General features: G+C 38.1%; 3 protein-coding genes across 4 annotated transcripts; 2 read left to right on the forward strand and 1 right to left on the reverse strand.

Annotated features, from left to right (window-relative positions):
* The first annotated feature begins 1583 nt into the window (after window positions 1-1583).
* On the forward strand, window positions 1584-4545 carry LOC133730562 (protein ACTIVITY OF BC1 COMPLEX KINASE 8, chloroplastic-like). Its single transcript, XM_062158127.1, has 4 exons — window positions 1584-1745; window positions 3824-3880; window positions 3967-4065; window positions 4174-4545. The coding sequence occupies exons 1-4, from the start codon at window positions 1584-1586 to the stop codon at window positions 4336-4338; spliced, it is 483 nt and encodes a 160-aa protein (XP_062014111.1). The 3' UTR covers window positions 4339-4545.
* A 1366-nt stretch (window positions 4546-5911) lies between these two features.
* Window positions 5912-18341, forward strand: LOC133730175 (AP-2 complex subunit alpha-1-like). Its single transcript, XM_062157816.1, has 27 exons — window positions 5912-6373; window positions 7851-7982; window positions 8401-8526; window positions 8732-8794; window positions 8870-8967; window positions 9084-9291; window positions 9862-9933; window positions 10014-10106; window positions 10216-10317; window positions 10511-10608; window positions 11043-11124; window positions 11282-11370; window positions 12864-12969; window positions 13051-13116; window positions 13323-13429; window positions 13515-13619; window positions 13706-13826; window positions 13955-14140; window positions 14257-14493; window positions 14962-15042; window positions 15218-15382; window positions 15527-15613; window positions 15713-15838; window positions 16288-16368; window positions 16451-16522; window positions 17500-17579; window positions 17655-18341. Exons 1-27 carry the CDS (start codon window positions 6242-6244, stop codon window positions 17803-17805), a joined length of 3066 nt encoding a protein of 1021 aa, XP_062013800.1. The 5' UTR covers window positions 5912-6241; the 3' UTR covers window positions 17806-18341.
* Window positions 18342-19623: 1282 nt separating this feature from the next.
* LOC133734824 (uncharacterized) lies at window positions 19624-21833 on the reverse strand. 2 transcript variants are annotated; one of them, XM_062162430.1, is made up of 3 exons: window positions 21661-21833; window positions 20684-20805; window positions 19624-20475 (listed from the first exon to the last, which is right to left on the reverse strand). In XM_062162430.1, exons 1-3 carry the CDS (start codon window positions 21773-21775, stop codon window positions 19936-19938), a joined length of 777 nt encoding a protein of 258 aa, XP_062018414.1. In that variant the 5' UTR covers window positions 21776-21833; the 3' UTR covers window positions 19624-19935. The 2 variants fall into 2 exon arrangements, with proteins under 2 accessions (XP_062018414.1, XP_062018413.1); XM_062162429.1 differs by having other exon boundaries at window positions 21640-21833.
* Window positions 21834-22339: the final 506 nt, after the last annotated feature.

Raw genomic sequence — 22339 nt, forward strand, 5'->3', positions numbered from 1 at the left:
GAAGTGGACTATGGCTTGGGTTTCCTAGCTTAATGCATCTCTGAGGCAGGTGAGATCAACATTCTGTACAAGGGACGTCGGTGTTGGGCTGGGCTTCTTTGTCCCAGCTCTGCATCAAACAGCAGATTGTATCGGCATCAGGGAGTTTGTTGGTGGTTTCGGTGTGCTGGGATTCATTCTTCGGGTGGGTTCGGATCTTTCAAGCACCAGTCCATTGGTGGCTTTGGTGGTGACATTGCGGTGGTGGTGTCCTTTATGTGCTGTGATGGCGGCGGAGCAGTCATGGATGTCTCTACACAGAAGTGGTCAAGGACGGGACTTGGGCCGGGATGGCTGCTCGGCTTAGGCCTCAGGGTTGGTTTTTTTCCTATGGGCCTGTTGGGCTTCTATTTAGATAGATAATTTTTTCTTCTTAATAATTCCCTATTTATATTGAGGGAGCTATATATGCTTGTTTTAGTCTTTTATGAGGGTAAGTGAGTTTCAAATACTCTTGTATTCAGAGCTTCGCCTATTTACTATGTCTTTTCATAGTATAGAGGCTTACTTTGATAAGTGAGCATGACACGTCTAATGAATGGTCTTATCCTATGTATCACCGTGGTGTTTTACCACAACTTCTTGTCTATCTGTAGATGGTAGCGGAATGATATGTAATCGTCATTTTGGCCTTACCTTATTTAAATGAAAATCTCTATGATGTTTACTCAAAAAAAAAAAAAAAAAAGTGGGAATTGCTACAAACATATTTTAAAGAAAACTAGTTAAAATATTCATAATGCTATTTTAGCTAAAATTTGACTAAAATTTGCTAGCATTGTTAAAGATGCTCTAAGCATTCCATACGAAAATTAACTACGCTAGCTATACTACTCGTTAACATGTAAACGTTGTACCTGAAGAAGGATGACAAGTTCGATCAAGAGTATTGCCCAAGAATGACAAGAATATTTCTGCTTCCGTGAGTAAGTGAGCAGATAATGATGCATTATTTTCGCTTGGGTTGGGTAATTGAGCCGGTTGCTTTTCATACAATATAGAGGGACTGTAGTACCCGTAGCATTATAGGTGAAATTTGACCTATGACAATATTTATATCACGAAGAGCATGATGAAAAAAGGAACTAAGCGGAAGTCTTAACCCCATTTTAAACTGGGTATGATGAATGACAATGTGCCCGGCTGGAGGGTCATGCGCGAATTTGTCTTTTGCCAGCGGATGGAGACCAACAGTACTTGGAATACAGTATTGTGCCCTCATTGCATCAAGTTCTTCTTCCGTCATTGATCTCTCCAGGAGATTAATGGGTGTTTCGTCATCAAGGAACCCAACATGCTCGTTTTCGCTTTAGTGTCCCTCTTCAAGCCCCTTTCGTCATTTTCGCTTGAAGAACCTTTTGCCTCTGACTCCCCTAGATCGTTTCCTTGAAACCTTAAACTCTAGTTTCTTTCTTGCCATTTGTTTTGGGCGAAAGGCTTCTCCTCTTGCAGGTTTCCTAAGATGAGCTTCTATGGGGGACTCTGGTTGATCGCAGGTGCTAGCTTGCATATACTCTAACTCTAATAGAGGGTATATTCACTAAATGAGGGTTAGCGTAAGCGGATGGTCAAGATCAAGGGCACTCCCTACACTACTTGGTTCTCTATCAGTGTTGTTAGATTCCCTACTCGCAGAGCTTGGGCCATCTGGGTTCTGCCGCTTGTCCTGTGCTTTGCGGGATGAGCTACCTACACCAGCAGGAGAGGTAACTTCAGCATGAGTTTTGGCAAGATCTGCTAAAAGCGCTGCGGTGTCTATGGAACTGTCACGTACTTGATAAATCAATGACCTCCTGAGACATGCCTCTAACAACCTAGATGTAGTTAGCATACACTAAGTTAGATCTACTGCCTTTCCTTTCCCCTCCATTCTCAGACTTTTCAAATTTTACACCAAGAACATGAACATAAACCTAGAAATGAAAAGGCAACTTAAATTGTATTCTCGTACTCGTTTTAGATTTGAAGCAAGGCATAATCCTAGACTTAGCTAACACAAACCACAAAATTGAATAGAAACAGCAACAGTGTATTCAAAATTAAACCCAGAAAGCATGCATACATTCAACAAACCTAGCAGCCATGTAACTCAGAATCGCCAAAGTACACAACCATGGAAGAATTAAAGATCGAAACAAAGGAGGAGCAAATCTACAAAACAATTGGTTACCTATCTTAAATTATGGGACATGAAGCTTTTCAAGGACGGTGAAATCTCTGATTACGCTGAAAGAAGTTTAAGCTTTAAAGATGGAGTTTTATGGTTCGAGAAGTCGAAAAGTAAGTCTTGATGACCCAAACCGCTTTTATATACAGACTTTTTGGGTAAATTTGCACAGTTCAAAACAAGAAGTGTCTAAGATTAAGCCATGTGTCCCACGTCTAAGCAGTTATTGAAGCGGTTTTTGAGACAGGGTTTTTTCACTCCTACATGCCTTCTACCCCCACCCCCCAAGTCCGGCGAATCAAGTAATGCCACGTGTCCAATACAGGTAAACACTCTGCCTCACGGACAATCACCATAAATGACTGAGATTCCTTCAAAGCGGTCATCTGCCGAATAACCCAGGATATCTGCTGAGCTCTAACGCTCACTCAAAATGTGCAAGGGACAGGTTGACTATGCCATCATTGATCCGGTATGTCAATCCCCGACACTTAGGCCATTATGTAAGGATCAGTACCTGATGCCCATTGCTTCTCGGCAGACTCCCCCTCATCGAACAATATGTATTCATGATGAGGACTTTTCTTGACCAGGGAGTAGGGGACTCCTAGGTGGGCCTAATGAGAGGCCCATCCGAAAGGATGAAGCGCGTGTTTGGCTAATATGCACCGCATTCACACAACGTATGTTTAGCGTGAGTGGATACCTCATTTTAGTCGAAACTCCCCAATCCTCTTACTTTAGGGACTTATCGGTGGGCCCACACTGAGAGTACGGGCCCTTGCTTGTGTGGTGATTGTAGGCGACCCGACACAGGAAGGACAACGATCCCATAGGGGAAGAGCGTGCGATCATACATGTGGACGAGTGCGATGTCTCTAGGTCGAGTCAGTTTGACAGCTGGTCTGGACCCCAGCCATCGTCAGCGCTTATATATATGGGTCTCACTAGGTATTGATCATTTCTTACTCTCACCCATTTAAATAATGGCTTCCCCTTTGTTATGTTCTGACTTGAGCGTCCGAGGAGTGAAGTCCGAATCAGTGGCGGATCTACACGGTAGGCTATCTAGGCTCAAGCCTAGACAACTTTTTGGCCAAAAAACGACAAAGTATATATGTATCTATCATTCTATCTGACTTCAGCCCATACCCAAAGAAAAAAAAAAAAAAAAGAATAGAGAGGTAAGAGGTTTCTCCGCGTTCTCCCCCAGCCACATCTTCGAGAGTTTGAGACGTCATCACGTCAAGCAGTCCTCTGACTCCTCTCATCTCTTCGCGACTTCGCCTCCACTGGTCCTCCCCTATTTTGCACAGATCGGAAGTATCAGAGTATCAGGTGATTCAGGTCCGCCTTTTCTTCTCCAATCTCCACCTCTCCCTTCCATTGCCCGATCTAATGCCCAACTGCCCAACAGCCCAAGGTTTCTCTCACTCTCCTAGTCTCCTTTGCGCCAATTTCTTATCTTGTTCGATTTTCTTAATGTGGGTTCACTGGGTATATTCCATTTCACTGGGTATCTTGTTCGATTTGCAGATTTGCAGAGATTCTTGGCTTCTTGCAGAGTTGTAGACTGGAGTGACCGAAGAGTTGGCTGATTGCCTGGGTTTCTGGAAGAGTTCTGGTCTGGAATTGCTAAAATTTCGTGAAGCTGGAGTTGAAGTCGTTTGGAAGGCAAAATTTGGACCCTCTGTATTATAATGTCATGTTAACAATCTTTTAATGCAAACTCCTATTCTTACAGTCAATCTTATTTACAGGACATCAGAAAGCGATGGGACAGGCAATCTCAGGCATTTTATAACTTATTTAGACAGGCAGACAGAGTTGAAAAGCTTGCTGAAATTATCCAAAGATTGGTACTCATTGATAATTTTTCTATTGAGCTATTAATACGACTATTTTGAATATTTTGTGACAGCTTCTCCATGATAGATTCTAGACTGATTTCCCTATTAAATTTATAGGAGCAAGGTGATCTGAAGCTTAGAGTTCGGACTTTAGAATCTGAGAGGGCGTTCCAGCGAGTTGCTACTGTCCAGAAGACTGTTGGAAATGTGAGTTCAGCTGGCATATTAGCTAGTGCAATTATGCGTAATGCCTATCTTTTCGGAAGTTGTTTAGGTGCATAATAAGTTAATAACCTCACAATGGAACTTCTCATTATATACAAGCACTGAAGTAGTTCATTTCAGTGATTTATACACATTTTCACCTTGTCTTAAAGATTGTTGGATGATAGGATCATCGGAGCAACAAAATATACCAATTTATGTAGTAACATTGTTATACTACATCAGAATCCTGTTTATGATAAGTAGAAACCTGCTTAATCGTGTTATCTTGATTGGTCAACTACTTGAACGGCTTAAAATATTGTAGCAATCATGGCAATCACGGCTTAAGTAGTTAGTCAGTTTATTTGTGCAGTAGGCTAATATTGTTCAATGCGGTTGATAATGATTCTGTGATTGCTGAGTTTGAACTCAGTGGGTCTAGGATGGTACGATTTAGTTAGTTTATTGTTATTTTACAACAAATGTATGCTTGTAGTTTTTAATTTACGGGGTTTGGTTTTATGTCCCCTCCGTTGTATGTTTTGATCCAAAATAATGAAGGCGTGAGGATGAGCCTCCCACTGGGTTCCAAACCTCAAAAAAAAAAAAAAAAAAATTATTGTGCCCTTCTAATTAGCCTAGACAGGAATTTGATCCTGGTTCCGCCACTGGTCCGAATAACTCCATACTTCTTCTTAACGGCTTCTCTCTCTGTCTATAGGGAACTCAGCGAGTAGGAATATGGAGGATTCCATCAGAAACACCCTCAGCGAAATCATCCCTAAACATGTGGTTCCCTTTCCTACTGTTCAACACTGATTCGATGGGAAAAGAGGTGTACAAATGGGAGGTCGAGAAAGGCCAGCTGTATGACTTGGGGGTCAGAGTCGGTGTACTAGTACAGCTTTGTCGTATTGGGCTACATATCTCTCGGAATTAAGACTTTGGCGGGTGCCCTTGGCGGGGTCAACTACTTGTGGGGCGTAGTCAACTTTCTGCTCGCCATCTGTTTGGCCATGACTGTATTAATCACCAAACTAACTCAGTCCAGTCGACATGATGTTGTTTCAACCGAAGCTGAGGCACCGCCACCACTTACTGGTGTCAAGGCGATTGCACTCACTCTCTTTGCACGCTTGGGTATAACTGAGGTGGTGAGGGTTGGAATGACGCCTTGAAAAAGAAGAAGACGACGACGTCCTCGTCGACTCCCGCTACTGTCCTCCTCTACCCAAACCTTGTTGAAATTGGAAATGGTTAAGGTGGTGATTAGAATCGAAAGGTGGGGGAAGAGAGAGAGAGAGAGAGGTGGTGGTGGTGTTAGAACGGTGTTGTAAGAGTGGCAAATTTGTAATTTACTAATTGATTATATTAAAAAATAATAATTTTGCTCATGAGATTAGTGGGTCTGATTTGTTGTTGTTGAGTTTTTCTTATAATTGGACCTTATGGTCAAGGACTCAAAAATGATAGTGAGAAAATTGACAGATTTTTTTTTTGTCTGTATGAAAGTTAAGAGTTTAAAAGAAAAGGTTAGTCATAATTAAAATAAAAAAAGAAGAAATTGAGAAAAAAAGAGGAGCGTAGACAAAAGAGGGAGTGTGCATTAGGTGGAAAATGACATTGAAATGAAATGATTTCAATTGGGCTACGATGAATAAAAGTCGTCTCCTCCAGCACTGACCGACGCCTTTTCTTAAATTTCGTCTCAGTCCACCTTCCTTCTCTCTCTCTCTCTCTCTAAACAAACGAAGCCATTAGCATTAGATCAAACCCTCCCTCTCTCTCTATCTCTCATTAGCTCCGATAAACAAAACCCCATTTCCGTTTGGTATTTTTGAATTTTTGGTAGTCGGAGCTGATCTTCCACCACCAACACAGTGTTCAATTTGTCTTAGATCCAACACTAAAGACCAGAGGATCTCGGGGATTTAGGGCAGCTGAGACGAGTCCTCTCCGGCACTGGATCTGAGCGGCCATGGCTTTGTCCGGCATGCGAGGTCTCTCTGTTTTCATCAGCGACATTCGGAATTGCCAGAACAAAGAGCAGGAGAGGCTCCGCGTCGATAAGGAGCTCGGGAATGTTCGTACGCGCTTCAAAAACGAAAAGGTGCGCCCGCCTTAGGGCTTAGGGTTTCCGTTTTCTTAATTTTATATGTACACATGGTGCAAAATCGATCTAGGCCGTGGTAGAATGGCTTCATTGCTCAAATTTAGGGTTTGTTTGGGTGCTAGGTTGACCGCTGAGATAGTCGGGGAAGTGAATGGTGATTTAAGGTGTTTAAATTTCGGTTTGTATAGTACTCGGAAGCGAAAATGCAAACTTAGTTTGAGGTGAATGCATTACCGGGAAACAAACATATATGTAGTTCTGCGATTATGCTAGTACATTTTAGTGGCACCAGCATTGTTCATAGGGTTAATGACTCACTGAAGGTCGTTTGAGCTGGTTATTTTATTGGATATTAAAACATATATGTAGTTTTATGATCATTAAGTAGAGTTTAGTTGCACCATCACTGTCCTTGTGGCTATTGAGCTTATTTAGAATTGTGTTTTGGTATAGATTTGTTATGTGGGAGTCGCTATAGGCATTTAACTCATAGAATTTGAATAATGACTTTATGAATGGAGCTTTTTAGTGCCAAGAGTTTTAGTGAACTTCAAATGATATGCGTGAAGTACCAGGAGGCATTCACTTTAATTCTATTCAACCTGATGAAAGTTAAATTGACATGAAATTGGTTGGGCAGGTATAAGATGGTATTTGAAATGTTGAATCAAATTCTCGTTAAGAAAGTATATAAGAGGTACATGAGACCTGGTTTGTGCCTAGGTTGATTTGGGAATACATGAAGATAGTTGACAGTAACAAAGTATTTGGTTGTGGCAATTCCATCTTCCAGATTAAGATTTTTTCTTTTTGAAATCATTTTGCAGTTCTTCAGTCATATGACATCCATTTTTAAACTTCAAGCTAGACTGAAAGGCAGTCATTCAGTAGCCTATGCATAGATTTTCATATGCTGAATTTCAGACTCAATCGATACGCACATTTTGGTTCCCGTAATTTGAAAATGAAATTTTGCTATTGATTGCTGAATTCAAATATAAAATGAACTTCATGACCGGTACATATGCTGAATGTCCAATTGCTATTGGCTTTGCTGTTATTTAGGGGATTTTGCGCTGTTTACTGTATTTGCATTATAAGTCTATTTGTCCTCATGATCTGTGTAAAGTAAAGTGGTCATCTTGCCCTCTGTATTGTACCTATAATTTTATTTAATGAAATCTTGTTTCTCATGAACTGTAAATGTAAAATTTAATGTCCTTGTGTGCTCCCTCTGTCTCTCATTAATGGTCATGAAAATTGACATTAATTATCTAGAATGAAGCCTAAACTGTCTTCACTTCGGATTGCAAAAATTACATGCATACCTTTGGAGATGGATTCTAAATGTTTCTTGTAGGATAGTTTCATCTTTTTCTTTTTCTTTTTCTTATTTGCTGGTGGTTGATTTTCTGAACCCTATACACCAAAAGGGGTGAATGGTTACTCAAAGTTTTCTTTGATTATTCATCAGGGTTTGACACCGTATGAGAAGAAGAAATATGTCTGGAAAATGCTTTACATTTATATGTTGGGATATGATGTGGATTTTGGTCACATGGAAGCAGTCTCTCTTATATCAGCGCCCAAGTATCCAGAAAAGCAGGTAATGCCTTCTTTCCACAACGACGCATAAATTTACTTGTACTAATCTTGGTCCTCTTAACATTTCCTGTTTGTAAGAAAAAAAATGATGGATTTTTTTTTTCTATATTAGTTGATGGAAAAAGTGATATATTTTGTACATCTGGGGCTTATCATTCATTCGTACCAAGTAAATGTGGTGTATGAATTTGTAGAGGCATGAAAGTTTTAATTATGGTCATGACTTGTGCTTCTCTAATATATTTTTACTTTCAAAAGAAAGTTTTCATATGGTACTTAATAAGTAATATATATGCATGGCTGCTATGTAGTTTAGTTATTTCACATATGTGAGTGCTCCTCTATGGTAGTAAGCTCTTTAAATGTTACCGTAACTTCAGTGCCATTTCACTGTCTAATTGACTTCAACATGGCTGCAGGTTGGGTACATTGTGACATCATGTCTACTCAATGAAAACCACGATTTTCTGAGATTAGCGATCAATACTGTACGGAATGATATTATTGGTCGTAATGAAACTTTCCAATGTTTGGCATTGACTATGGTATGGCAATAAATATCTGTTTGTTTTTCATATTAATTTTTCAATCGTGTCTGACAATTCTGGAATATATATTATATTAAATGAATATCTGTTATGTTAATACTGCGTATCTTCTAGTTATGTTAATACTGCGTATCTTCTAATATAGTGTAACTGCTGTATGATCAAACTACTTCTACTAATTAATTTGTATTTGACTATATAGGTTGGGAATATTGGAGGCAGAGAATTTGCGGAGTCCTTAGCACCTGATGTTCAAAAGTTGCTTGTAAGAGGCAATATGTCTTTAGTGTTTGGCAGAAATTAATAAAAACGATTTTGTTGACTGAGTTTTTTTATTTAGATTTCTAGCAGCTACAGACCGCTTGTGAGAAAAAAAGCTGCACTATGTCTTTTGCGCTTGTATAGGAAAAATCCTGATGTTGTCAATATAGATGGCTGGTAAGTATGAATGTTACTTTCTTCATGAAAGTATTTATTCCAAAATCATTTCATTCCGTGCTTATTGAATTAATATGTTTCTTTTTCTTTTTATTATTATTTTTTTAAAATTTTAGGGCCGATCGCATGGCACAACTTTTAGATGAACGTGATCTTGGTGTTTTGACATCATCTATGAGCCTTCTTGTTGCTCTTGTATCAAATCACCACGATGCTTACTGGAGTTGTCTTCCAAAATGTGTTAAAATACTAGAACGGCTTGCGAGGAACCAGGATATTCCACAAGAGTACACCTACTATGGCATCCCATCTCCCTGGCTCCAGGTTTATAAACTGTCTAAGTTTGTTCTGTTTTTTTTTTTTAAGAATTCTTTGCATCTCTGGGACACCAAAATATCAGCCGCCTGAATTTATCCTTTGTCTGAAACATGATTTTGTTTACACTACGTTAGTAAATCGATAGTAGCTTGCTGCTTTTCCATTTGCGGTCTTTGTCAACTCTTCTACTTGTTCAGGAAGCTTCCGCCAATTAAGTGGATGTCGTCATTTTACTCTTCCACGAGTCACAGTGCAAAATGCCCAGCATCTTTAACTCAACCAGCCTTCTGAAAAGTTTTTATTTTTATTCCATCATGTGCCATTGATTAGCTAAATATTTGGGGCATGCTAATCAACAAAATCTGGCAAGTCTAGTGCTGACTTAGCCTTTTCTTTTGATTTAATGAACATCATTAGGCAAGTGCCTTTTAACATAATAACTGTTGGAAATTCCTACTACCCTTGAGCCTTGGCTTAAGAATTTGTGCAGTGGGGAATAGGAATGCCACATTCAGTAGTTTGTAGTGTTTGATGGATATAGAACATTTCATGCTTACAAATATTTTGTTCACGCAGGTCAAGACAATGAGGGTTCTGCAGTATTTCCCCACTGTTGAAGATCCAAATACAAGAAGATCATTGTTTGAGGTTCATCTTCTGTAAAAAACTTATTATCAGTAGTCTGTTATAATTTTTGCTTCTGTTAAACCATGTATTGGTTCTTTCAGGTCTTACAACGTATATTGATGGGTACGGATGTTGTGAAAAATGTTAATAAGAACAACGCATCGCACGCTGTTCTTTTTGAAGCCCTCGCACTTGTAAGTGCTTCACAGTAACGGTTACACATTTTTTTTTAAATTTATTTATTTATTTATTTTTTAAAACAAGTGTCTCTTATGTATTGTGTCTAATCATTTCCCAATTTAGGTCATGCATCTTGATGCTGAGAAGGAGATGATGTCCCAATGTGTTGCACTTCTGGGAAAATTTATTGCTGTGCGAGAACCAAATATTCGATATCTTGGTTTGGTAAGTAGTGAATTACTTCTGGCTTCAGTAAAGCAACATTTTTAGCTCTGTAAACTTTTTCCCTTTTCTTTTTTCTGTTCATATTTTAATCACAACCCATTATTGAGGCATGCAAATAAAACTATATCTAAACTTGAAAGGATACATATGTGGCGACTGCATATGTAATACTGAACACATTGCTTTGGTGCAGGAAAATATGACCCGCATGCTAATGGTAACGGATGTGCAAGATATCATCAAGAGACATCAAGCCCAGATTATCACCTCATTGAAGGATCCAGATGTCAGGTTAAAATTCTTGTCTGGCAGTATTTTGTTACATCCTTAATTATGGTTATTTTGTTGGAATAAACCACAAAACCGTGCAAGTTTTCTTGAGCTCGGGTTGTACATATGCACATCGTACCTTGCATTGCATATAAGATGCTTTTTCTTCATGCATTCATTCTTTTCTTTGATTATTGCACTGTGCTCAGTCTGTTGTCTATACTCGATTCACTTTGATTATCTATTCCTGCCTGCTACATAGTACATATGAGGACTCAACTATCAACATTTTTCTTTCCTTGAGGCTTGAGTTTGTGTCCTGTAGTTAATTATTTCCTTGAAGAGTTTTGTTTTCGTACATAGATAATTATATGAGCAGAAGCTTGTTTTTTGTGCTTCAGTTGTAGATGTTTAAAACTATTTGTTTACTTACTAAAAGCAAATTGTATTCTCAGCATTCGTAGGCGTGCTCTTGACCTGCTTTATGGCATGTGTGATGTTTCAAATGCAAAAGACATAGTTGAAGAATTACTGCAGGTACATCAAATACTGGCTCTGCATTCCTTTGTTTTGTTTTATATAATTTTGTAGATGATGATGATGTTGTTCTTGTTGTTGTTGTTTTTTTTTTTTTTTTTGCTTTATTTAGCACGCTGATTCGGTTTCTTTTTGAACCACATTATCTTTATTTCAGTATCTTAGTACAGCAGACTTCGCAATGCGCGAGGAATTGTCACTTAAGGCTGCCATTCTTGCAGAAAAATTTGCTCCTGATCTATCATGGTAAACATGGTTTTCATTTTCATTGTGTGATAAATATGGATCTCCCTTGCAAGAAAGTGGTCATGGAACCAGTATGCTAGATTAAATATGAAGACAGGCATATGACTAGTTCAAATGGAATATGAAGCTTTTTAATTGCATGCATGTGTGATCTAAAATGGATTATTAGTTGGCAGTGTTACATGATAAAGTCGGTAAGAATAAAATGTGACTATTGGTGTTTGTATCAAGATATGCTGTCATATCTTGTTTGTTGACCTCTTTTGGAGGATTTGATATAAGCTGACATATATCAATTATGGATACTGGAGCTTTTGATGAGTTGAAGTTATTGGTCATTAGCAAAGCCTGGTTGCTATGAATATAATTGGCTGACAGTCAAGAATAATCCATGTGGTAGATGGTTTCTTGCAGTGTTCTTGTGGTCAAAGGATCTTAAAACACCTGTGGTTAGCGTCATAACCAATTTCAGTCCAATTTCTGTCAAAAGAGGCCCATGTGAGGGTCAAGGACCCATGATGAATTCATGTAGAGATGACAGTTTTACACCTGCCCATGACATGTTTTTGTCTTGAGGGAAATTGGATGGAATTAGCGACCTGGAATAACGTTGTTAATATAGTTATTGAGAACTTTGACCAGAAGGTTGATACAAGATATGTTCTTCTAATTTCAGAGAATATACACCCTCTTTTATAGTTGACAAATTGATGAGGTTTTCAAATCATGTAGGTTTCTCTTGGCAGAAAAAATGTCATTTAGGTTGCTCTTATCAAATTAAAAGTCGTGTAGGTTCAGTGTAGTTTTGGACAAATTTTGAAATATTAAGGTAGTGGGAAAGACAAAATGATAACTGAGGCAAGGACTCTTCGTAAGCGTTGCATCTGAGGTTTTTGTTACACATGACTGAACCAGGGAAAGAATTCTTAATGTATAATAGCTAGCAAGGATGTAGTGTTGCCATTTCTGAAGTTTATGGTTGAACACTGAAACATAAACATTGGAATTTCACTGCACACACCATCAAAGTTGACTGACCGAACCAATAAATTTCGGTCATAAGCTATGTAGTTTTCTTTTTCTAGTGATAAAAAATTAGAAACAACTGTACATTTTTCTATGGAAAATAGCTAATCCAGAATCGAAACGGTTCCACCCATCATGTGTGATTTTCTTTCATATACTATACAATAGTTCCATCAAGGACAGCATCAATTAGTAAGATACGGCTGAATAGCGAAAAAGGTCAATATCAGTTGGGTTAGGCCCAATGGAATGTACAGTGTTTCCATTAATTTTTTTCATTCATGAGAAATTGAAATTTTTTTAGATTTGATAGTTGTGCTTTTGACTGTATGATTGATCCAGTAATTTCTACTTCCGGTTCATTCTGGGCCTTTTGTTTGTTACATGCGGTTCTTTAAATAGGAATTATTATCCACCAAGTTGCTAAATCCATTAATTTTTTTTGGGTGCATGTTGATATTATACAGGTATGTAGATGTGATTCTTCAATTGATTGATAAGGCAGGAGATTTTGTTAGTGATGATATATGGTTCCGTGTTGTGCAATTTGTTACAAATAATGAAGACTTACAGGTCAGAGTGGATTAGCATTTTTGTTTGAAAGATATGTTTATCTTGGTATTTATTTTGATAGAATTTTATGCACTTGATCAGCCTTATGCTGCAGCAAAAGCCAGGGAGTATCTTGACAAACCTGCTATACATGAGACAATGGTTAAGGTGTGTACACTATGGTTTGACTAGACAACGTTTTTTAGTTTTATTTTTTTTTAATATGAAGGAGTGTATCTCTTACTGTAGGAGAGTTCATTTTAGTATCAACTTGCCCTTTAGAGTTTTTGTGTTTATTCTTATATCTACCAAAATTTCACCATATAATTAAAATTAGTATCTTGATTTATTTGAAATTGATACACATGCAACAGGTCAGTGCATATATCATTGGAGAATTTGGTCACCTTTTAGCCAGACGGCCTGGGTGTAGTCCAAAAGAATTATTTGCCGTCATACATGAGAAGCTTCCTACTGTATCGTAAGGGCACTTAGTCTTTGTTCTTCCTCTGATTCCTATTCACAGTTATCGTTCATAGATCTTAGAGTATGTATTATATTTGCAGCACTTCTACAATACCTATTCTTCTTTCAACATATGCTAAGATCTTTATGCACACTCAACCTCCAGACCAAGAACTACAGAATCAGATTTGGGCAATATTCAATAAGTGAGATTCACCACTTCACCTTTACTTGTAATCAATTGGTTTCGTTTTGTTTCAAATGTTTATAGCTCACTATTGTTGTCTTCCAGATACGAGAGTTGCATCGATGTTGAGATACAACAACGAGCTGCTGAATACCTTGCCTTAAGTAGGAGAGGTGAAGCTCTTGTTGATATATTGGCTGAAATGCCTAAATTCCCTGAGCGGCAGGTATATTTGCTTTGCAATTATTTATTTATTTTGTTACTTAATTTTTCAGAAGAAGCTTATAGTTTCAGTCTATTGAAGTCACTTTGGAATTACTGAAATTAATGGTAGTTTTCTCCTTTGATGTGTAGTCTGCATTGATCAAAAAGGCTGAAGATACTGAAGTTGATACCGCAGAACAAAGTGCTATCAAGTTGCGCGCCCAGCAGCAAACATCAAATGCTTTGGTTGTGACCGACCAACGTCCCGCTAATGGTACCCCACCTGCCAACCACCAGCTTGGTCTTGTGAAGATACCCAACATGAGCAGTAATGTGGTTAGTGTTTTTCCCTTAATTTAAGCTTTATGGCTTTACTTTTCCTTTTGAAATTTAGGGTTTTCTTTTTCAAATTCCAAAGATTATTGGGTTTGATTGAAATTGGTGTAATACAGGATCACAATTCAACCGATCAAGGGTTGTCTCAGGAAAATGGTACTTTGAATAAAGTTGATCCTCAAACTCCTTCACCGGATCTCCTTGGTGACCTCTTGGGTCCGCTGGCAATTGAAGGCCCTCCGGGTACTGCTGTTCAATCACATCAAACTGCAGTCCCTGGATCTGGTGCTGATCCAAATGCAGTGGATGCTACGGCCATAGTTCCTGTTGGCGATGAGCCAAGTTCTGTTCAGGTACTTTCTTCAGCTGTTATCTCTGATATTTGGTGGCTGCTTTGTTGTTTCTGAGTTCTATGACATAGGTGCAACCTGAATAAATTCCAACTTAATCTTTCATAAAGGGTGACCTACTTATTTTGTTTTCCATAGTAAAGGTTTTTGGTGAGTAGGTAAACATGTTTATTGTTTAATAATGAACTATTTGGTGAGTAAAGGTTTTTGTATCTGATTAATGTCCTCTGTCAGTTCTACTGACTCTTGTGCGTGAATTCATCTCGGGAGTTTTATCCAAGATATTATTTATTATTTTTATTTTATATATTTTTTTAAGTCCCTGCTTGTAACAAGGTTATACATTATACTTTACTGTATATTTGTTTCAGTGATTTGTGTCACTTTATCACCAGTAGGAAACTCGTAAGATCTTACTTTCCATCACTGTGCTACTCATACATCTAACTAACTTTATAATCTTGCCTGCAGCCTATAGGAAATATTGCAGAAAGATTTCATGCCTTGTGCTTGAAAGATAGTGGTGTTCTGTATGAAGATCCTAATATTCAGGTTTTCCCTGAAAATTATATCCATATTTATTTGTATTAGATTTTAGATTCATTAAGTTTCCTCTTTTCTCTGAGAAAGAGAGTTTTTGGTATTGAGTTGACCTTATTATTCTTATTATTTTTTATGCATATGCACCATTATGGCTAATGAGTGCATTCGTGTGATGTTATTCTAGATCGGAATTAAAGCAGAGTGGCGCTTACATCAGGGTTGTCTTGTTCTTTTCTTGGGAAACAAAAATACTTCACCACTTGTATCAGTTCAGGCTGTAATAATGCCTCCCTCCCACTTTAAAATGGAGCTCTCACTAGTGCCAGAGACTATTCCTCCTAGGGCACAGGTAAAGACTTGTTGTTCCTGTAATTAATTTGCTGTCATTGATGAACCTTTAGTCGCTCTTTCTGTCCCTCTTTATTTTGCTTCAATTCTCCTCAAATTTGTTAATTATCTTTCTATGTTTATTTTTTTCTTTCTGGTTGTGTAGGTACAGTGCCCCCTTGAAGTTGTGAATCTCCGCCCAAGTAGGGATGTAGCAGTTCTCGACTTCTCTTACAAGTTTGGTCACAATATGGTACTTGAATCTCGAATATGTGGTTTTTTCTGGTCAAAATGAATCAAAACTTCATCCTTGTATGTATGTTCTTTTATATCATGAATGTTGTTTTCATAGGTCAATGTCAAGCTTCGTCTCCCAGCTGTCTTGAATAAATTTCTTCAACCTATACCAGTGTCTGCTGAAGAGTTCTTTCCTCAGTGGAGATCACTCTCAGGACCACCTCTGAAGCTTCAAGAAGTGGTGCGTATTAGGAATATGTCACATTTGTCTTCTATTTTTTTTTTACTTAAATGAGAGATTGTTTACGTGGTTTCTTTATGATTGAAAAGTTGACATCCCTTTATAGTTTATATTCACAAGAGAGTTTAAATGACATGATTTCTTATTCATTCTCTTCGACTGCATAATTTAGTCACATATTTATATACTTTTGAATTCCTCTGTTCAGTGATCGACATTTTTTATTACCATCTGATTGTGGTTGAAAGGTTTTGGAGTCATTTTCATAATCAGCTTCAAAGCAGGATGATAACATTGTTAAGTTACTGCCAAAATAGGAGCTCTATGCGATCCACTTTGTAGAACAGGATCAGCTATCTTATTGCAAAACCTGGTTAAGACCAAATAGTTGTACATTGGCAAGCTACTTTATTTGTCAATGTGATGACATGGTCCAGTTAATTTTGCAGGTTAGAGGCGTCAAACCACTGCCACTTGCAGAAATGGCAAATCTAATTAACAGCTTCCGGTTGATGGTTTGTCCAGGACTTGTAAGTTTCATTTTTATGTTTTGAAATTTTCCTTGGAATTAGCTGTTATATTTGGTGGTCCCTAATGTATTCTCTCTTTTAGGACCCTAATCCAAATAATCTTGTTGCAAGCACAACCTTTTATTCAGAAAGTACACGGGCGATGCTTTGCTTGGTAAGCATTGTATATTTTTTACTAGGACCATTTATTGAGGGATATTAACCACTTTCATTATTAAAGCAAAGCTTCTAGTTCTGTGCTTCACTGAATAAAATTAGCACTGTTGAGAACTTTTGATTGGTATTTGTGTAAATGAAATTAGGTTTCTATGTTGCTGGGGCTTTTAATAGGAATCATTTGATTTTTCTCTGCTTTATCAAGTTTCAAATTATTGGCCATGTCATATATAAATGCTTTCCAATTTAAAAATATGTCGGCAGAGACAAGTTATGCATATCTTGATTAGTATACAGCTGAGGTACAAAATGTAGATGGTTGTAGATGGTAAATCAATATACAACTAGCAAGAGGTTTCTTAAGTTGAAAGTAGATGAGCATCCATCTACATAGACACAATAGTAATACCAAGTTATAGAAGCAATAGTTTAAATTCTATGCTTGAACATGAAATACGCATGTCCCTCTTTAGCTCTCTAATAATTCTTTATGAATAAGGTAGTCATGATGAACATAATGACTATGCCAGATTGTTATTTCCATTCGCTGTTAACAAATTATTTCTGCCTACTTACAACTAGCAATGGGGGTGGTGGGTGTTTGATTTGAAATTTAGTGGTAGGCTGGTAGCTAGTTTAGGTGTTGTCCATCTTCTCTTTAACGTACCAACTATTGATAGGAGTGGTTGCTGTTTGATTTGAAATTTAGTGGTAAGCTGGTAGCTACTTTAGGTTTTCTCCATCTCCTCTTCAACTTTGATTTCAGCCAAATATGGTTGAACTATGGATAAGTTCGATGACAATATTCAGAATTAGTCTATATTTCTTGGATATCAGTGGGAAATATCAGGGATGTTTGCTTCACCCCGTAGTGTGACCAAATAAAGAGAGATTATGATACACACGTTGCACCTTGTTATGCTTAAAAAATTTGAGAGGTCATTGGTCTGACCACATGTCTTTCATGCTACACAGGCTAGAATAGAAACAGATCCAGCAGACAGAACCCAGTTGCGTATGACGGTTGCTTCAGGGGATCCTACGTTAACATTTGAGTATGTATTGAGAACATATATTGTTGACTTAAAATCTTACAACCATGGAAGAGTCCACTGACCTCTGATTTGCAGGTTGAAGGAGTTCATCAAGGAACAAATAGTTAACATCCCTGTAGCTCCTCGTGCTCCTGGACCAGTGCCACCAGCACCTCCAGTAGCTCAACCGACCAGTCCAGCTGCAGCATTAACGGATCCTGGTGCTCTGCTGGCCGGTTTGCTGTGAGAAAGTCAAGATGATTGATGAGTGAGGAATTTGTTCATTATACACGTAAACCTGATTTATACAACCTTACAAGGGTCTCGCGCGCAAGTTAAAAATGTGGATAACAAAAATCCTGATGCAAGGGCTGTCGGAATCAAGGATGAGCTAACTTGTGTGAACGGCTTGGTGTTGTGGATCTGCACAGGTTGATTGGGGTTTTCAGATTCTTTCTGTACAATTTGTGCCTATGTGAGATATTTCTCTCGGTTTTGGGGTGAGGGGTTTTTTTTTTTTTTTTTCTTTTATTCTATTCTTACACATTTTTTCCCTAACCAATTTCGGTGGATTGGTTTCTGTTGTACGGTATTTGACAGGCGAATGTAAGATATTGCATGAGGATCAAGTAGGCTAATTGTAATAGTTTGTATTTGTTTGTTAATGAATAGTATTTTTTTCAATAAGAGAAATTGCGGAGTGAATATTGTGAGCTTTACTGTTTTATCAAACTCGGTGTACATCTTTATAAAGTGATACTGTGACACAGAAATTGGCTACCACTTGTCCTGCATTTGGAATAGTACCAGTTGCTTTAATTTGGTAACTGCACATTAGCACAAAATGCATCAAATCAAGGGAGTGTCCTCGTGAACATTGAAATTGAAATTGCTCTCCATTAAGCCTAAAGGTGACAACGGATTTGAAATAACCACAAACTGGAATCGAGGACAATTGTGATAAAATGCTATTCCCATTACTAGTATTCTGATCTGTGGGTTTCGTTATGTCTGAAACAAATTTTGGAATAGGTGACACATGTATGGGTGGGCAAAAAAGATTGGGAGCTTCTTGTTGTTGGAATAAATATTTATGTCTGAGCCCAAAAAACAGGCCCGTATATATCGGTTCTGTCACTTCTGTGTCGGTTTCCTTAAAAAAAAACTAGTTATTTTTCCCGGTCCATTCCGAGTATCCGATTTTCTTCTGAATATAAATTTTGCTTTTGAATGCTTGCTATCAAGGGTCTGCATGAATTTTGAAGGAAGTAAGATCTACTGCTATACAATTCAATGATTGAGGGGTATGTTAATTACCTGAGATGGTAGTTAGTTTAGAAATCTGGATGAGGAGTGGTCTGAAGCTCTGAATGGACTTTTAGCAATGTATTTTGGGAACTAATTGAGTGTTACCGCTAGGGTGAATATGAAGGATGCTCAAGTACTTGTGAATGTTACCACATGTAAACCACCACCACCACCACCACCACCAGATTTGTCGTGGTGCGATGAATTCGGTGAAAAACAGACTTGGCATAGTTTAGGTTTCCAGCCTCAGATTTGCACAAAAATCAATAAGCTAACTCAATGGTATGACATTGTCGAAGACCGAGGTTGTGACTTGTGACCATCAGCCCATGTAATCGTTTCAATTTAATCATGGTTTTGCATTTTTCAAATAGAGAGAGAATGATATCGTGGTGCTTCATGAATCAGAAGCCTTTGAGGCAATCGGAGCAAGAATCGTTGTAATCTTAGAGATCTATTTGCCGTTGAGTTCTTTATTGCATTATTGATTAAATGTATTCGTTTGGCCCCAAGCAGCAAATCTCTTTCCATATAAGTTATGTCTTGGAGATTATTTTCTAGGTCGGAAAATCGGGAATACGTTGCCTTAATTGTTGTATCCCTTATTTTTGTTCGACTAGAAAATCGTTACTATCACATAAGACCAACATCACTTTATCTAATTAAGTTAATTTAAGTATTGGCTCTCAATAAATGGCCACAGCAATTTGAATCATTTTTTTGAATCAAACCCAAAACGGGTGCCAATAGCAATACATGCCAGAATGACTATTACGTATCCTTTTGCTGCCTTCAACTAGACAGATCAAGGTGTGGTAGCACCCACGGTGGTACATAGAAATAGATCCACTCATTATACATTAAATTCGTAGAGACTAGCGTAAATCCTCCTTCAGTACTACTCTAGAGGCATTATAGACACATCAAGTGCATAAATCCCTAAAAACTCAGAGAATTATTGAAAGTAAAACTACTAACATAGTATCCCTAAAACAAAGAGAAATTGTATGGGCCAAGAAACCCCTGCCCAAAGCTTGTGTAGTCCAAGGGAGCCCAAGAGAAGGCCCACTTAAGGATTGGCAGGCCCAGCTTGGCCCAGGATGTAGCCTCCACATCCAGACCACCAACCATCCCAGCGCCACTCCGCCACCGTGACAGCACCGCCATAATTTCGCCGCCCTGAGCCAAGACCGCCACTACCCAAATCGCGACGGAACTCCGCCCCCACGACCCAAATCACGACGACCTCACCTCCACATGCAACACCACCACAAACCTGCTCCGTTTTCGGCAACTCCGATCCACACCACCTCCGATTTCGAGCCGCGTCGTCAATCTGAGCCACCATCAAAACAAGAACAACCACCTCCCAGAGATGTCGCAACCACACCCGAAACCAAACACCTCCCGCCAAAAGCTTGAGCAACATCCAACACAAGGGAACACTTGAAGCTGTCTCAATCAGTCCCCGTCCGGCAGCAAAACCGCATGGCGTCAGCGAGGCCAAGGCCAGCAGAGAAGCCAGCGCCGCCACTGGACGAGAATGGTTTCTCAAATGGCCACTGCCGCCGAGATTAGGGTTTCTCGAGAGAGAAACTTCTGGAATTTGCTGAATGATAAGGTATTTGCAATTTGAATCATTTGACCAGTTGTGAACCAAACAAAATCAAAATCTCCATTCCAACCAAATATTATATTTATTTAGAACAAATCAATTAAGAGAGAGAGAGAGAGAGTTCTAAGACAAGAAAGCCAGAACTACTCTCTCTCATTTTAATGTTTTATTATAACAGAATGACAAGCATTATTTGACCTACCAAATTTTCTTCAGCACGTACACACACATGTCCTCTATCACATATCCAAGGGTTGCAGTTTGGTGGGCAGGCGTTGCCGCAATCCCAGGGAAACGCACAACCCACTCCAAAATCAATCAAGCCTGCACCCAATTAATCAATGAATCAATCAATAAATATTTTTCAGTAATGTTTGCATATTCACCATAATATGATATAACAATCAAAACTAAGAATGGAAAGAGTAGATGATCTATTGACATATAAATCTCTATCTTGTTAATGCGACGCCTTACAGATAAAAAATAAGGGTTTCAAAAATCAAAAGTCTATTTGACAGTTTGTCACAATTTTAAAAAATAAAAAATTAATGAGATTAAGGAGAAAGACTATATCTATTTGACAGTCTATTGGTAATCATTTGAAGATATAGGCGTAAAAATTACAATATGGTATTATATAGGGCAAACTACTGTTTAGTCTCTGAAGTATGCCCTCATCCTCGTTTCAGTCCCTGCCTTTCTAATTTAATCTCAAAAGTCCATGAACTCACAATTTTCTAATTTAAGGAAATAACTAAGCAAAATATGCGGAATTAGCTATTAAAACGTCGCATTGAAATGCTCCTATCACTTATCTATTTGTAATCCTCTTTAATTGATTTCGACTTTTGTCCAAAACTTGTACTACTATTTATGAAATAGGTTCACAAAACTATTAGGTAAATTGTTTACCTAAATCTAGCTCAAATTACATGCATATATCCTAAGTTGGCCACCAAAGAACATAAGCATGCAAAAGTTTTCTGTAATCCAAAATCAATTAAGCAATCTCACATAAGCAACATAGAAATCAACATATAGAAATCTCAACTTTATTATCAAAACATATAAATGCGCTTTAAATTTTGCCCTTAACATAATGTTAACTAGAATCCATACTTTACAAAATCAAACAAAGGAAATAAAAGAGTTTACAAAGAAAAAGATGAAATACACCGTGAAAGATGAATGACAAAGCCTTGAGACGTTGAACTTGAAAATCCTTGAAAGCAAGCAATCTTCTAGGAAGGGCACAAGGATGGATGATGCCTAGGAATTTGATGTATTGCATGGCTTCTTCTCCTCCTCGCTTGAAAACGCAGAACTAGAAGACTAGAGAATGGAGGTGATTTTTGGAGAGTGAAAGAATGAAAAAATTGATACTCTAGACGTTGAGAATGGGATGTATATATAGGGGACGTCTAGGCTTGAGTTCCAAGTCTTCTGGATTCTTCTAATAATTCAAGGAATTATCTAAATTGGTCCACATAACTTAAACCAATCAAATAAATCCATGTCACCTCTCCTGCGTCATCCAACCAATGAGAATCCTCTAAAAATAAGTGGATTCTCACCATGAGTCTTTAAATGGCCGAAATATAAGAGATATTTTTTGATTTTCTTCTTCAAATTCGGCAAACAAGGAGTGTGGGCAACAAAGAATGTATCTGGACTTGATTCCATCATTTTTAGATTGTAAACTCCTTAAACCTCTCATGCCTCCCCTTCATTATCTTTAGGAGTCTCCATTTGGCGACAATCATGTCTAGATGCATTTAGGATTTAATTGAAATGTCATTATCCAGATAAATACTTGGAAATTCGTCCAAAATCAATATTTCTTCAATACAAACTC

Source organism: Rosa rugosa, chromosome 2 (assembly GCF_958449725.1).
Source record: "Rosa rugosa chromosome 2, drRosRugo1.1, whole genome shotgun sequence".
In the NCBI taxonomy this organism is placed as follows: Eukaryota; Viridiplantae; Streptophyta; class Magnoliopsida; order Rosales; family Rosaceae; genus Rosa; species Rosa rugosa.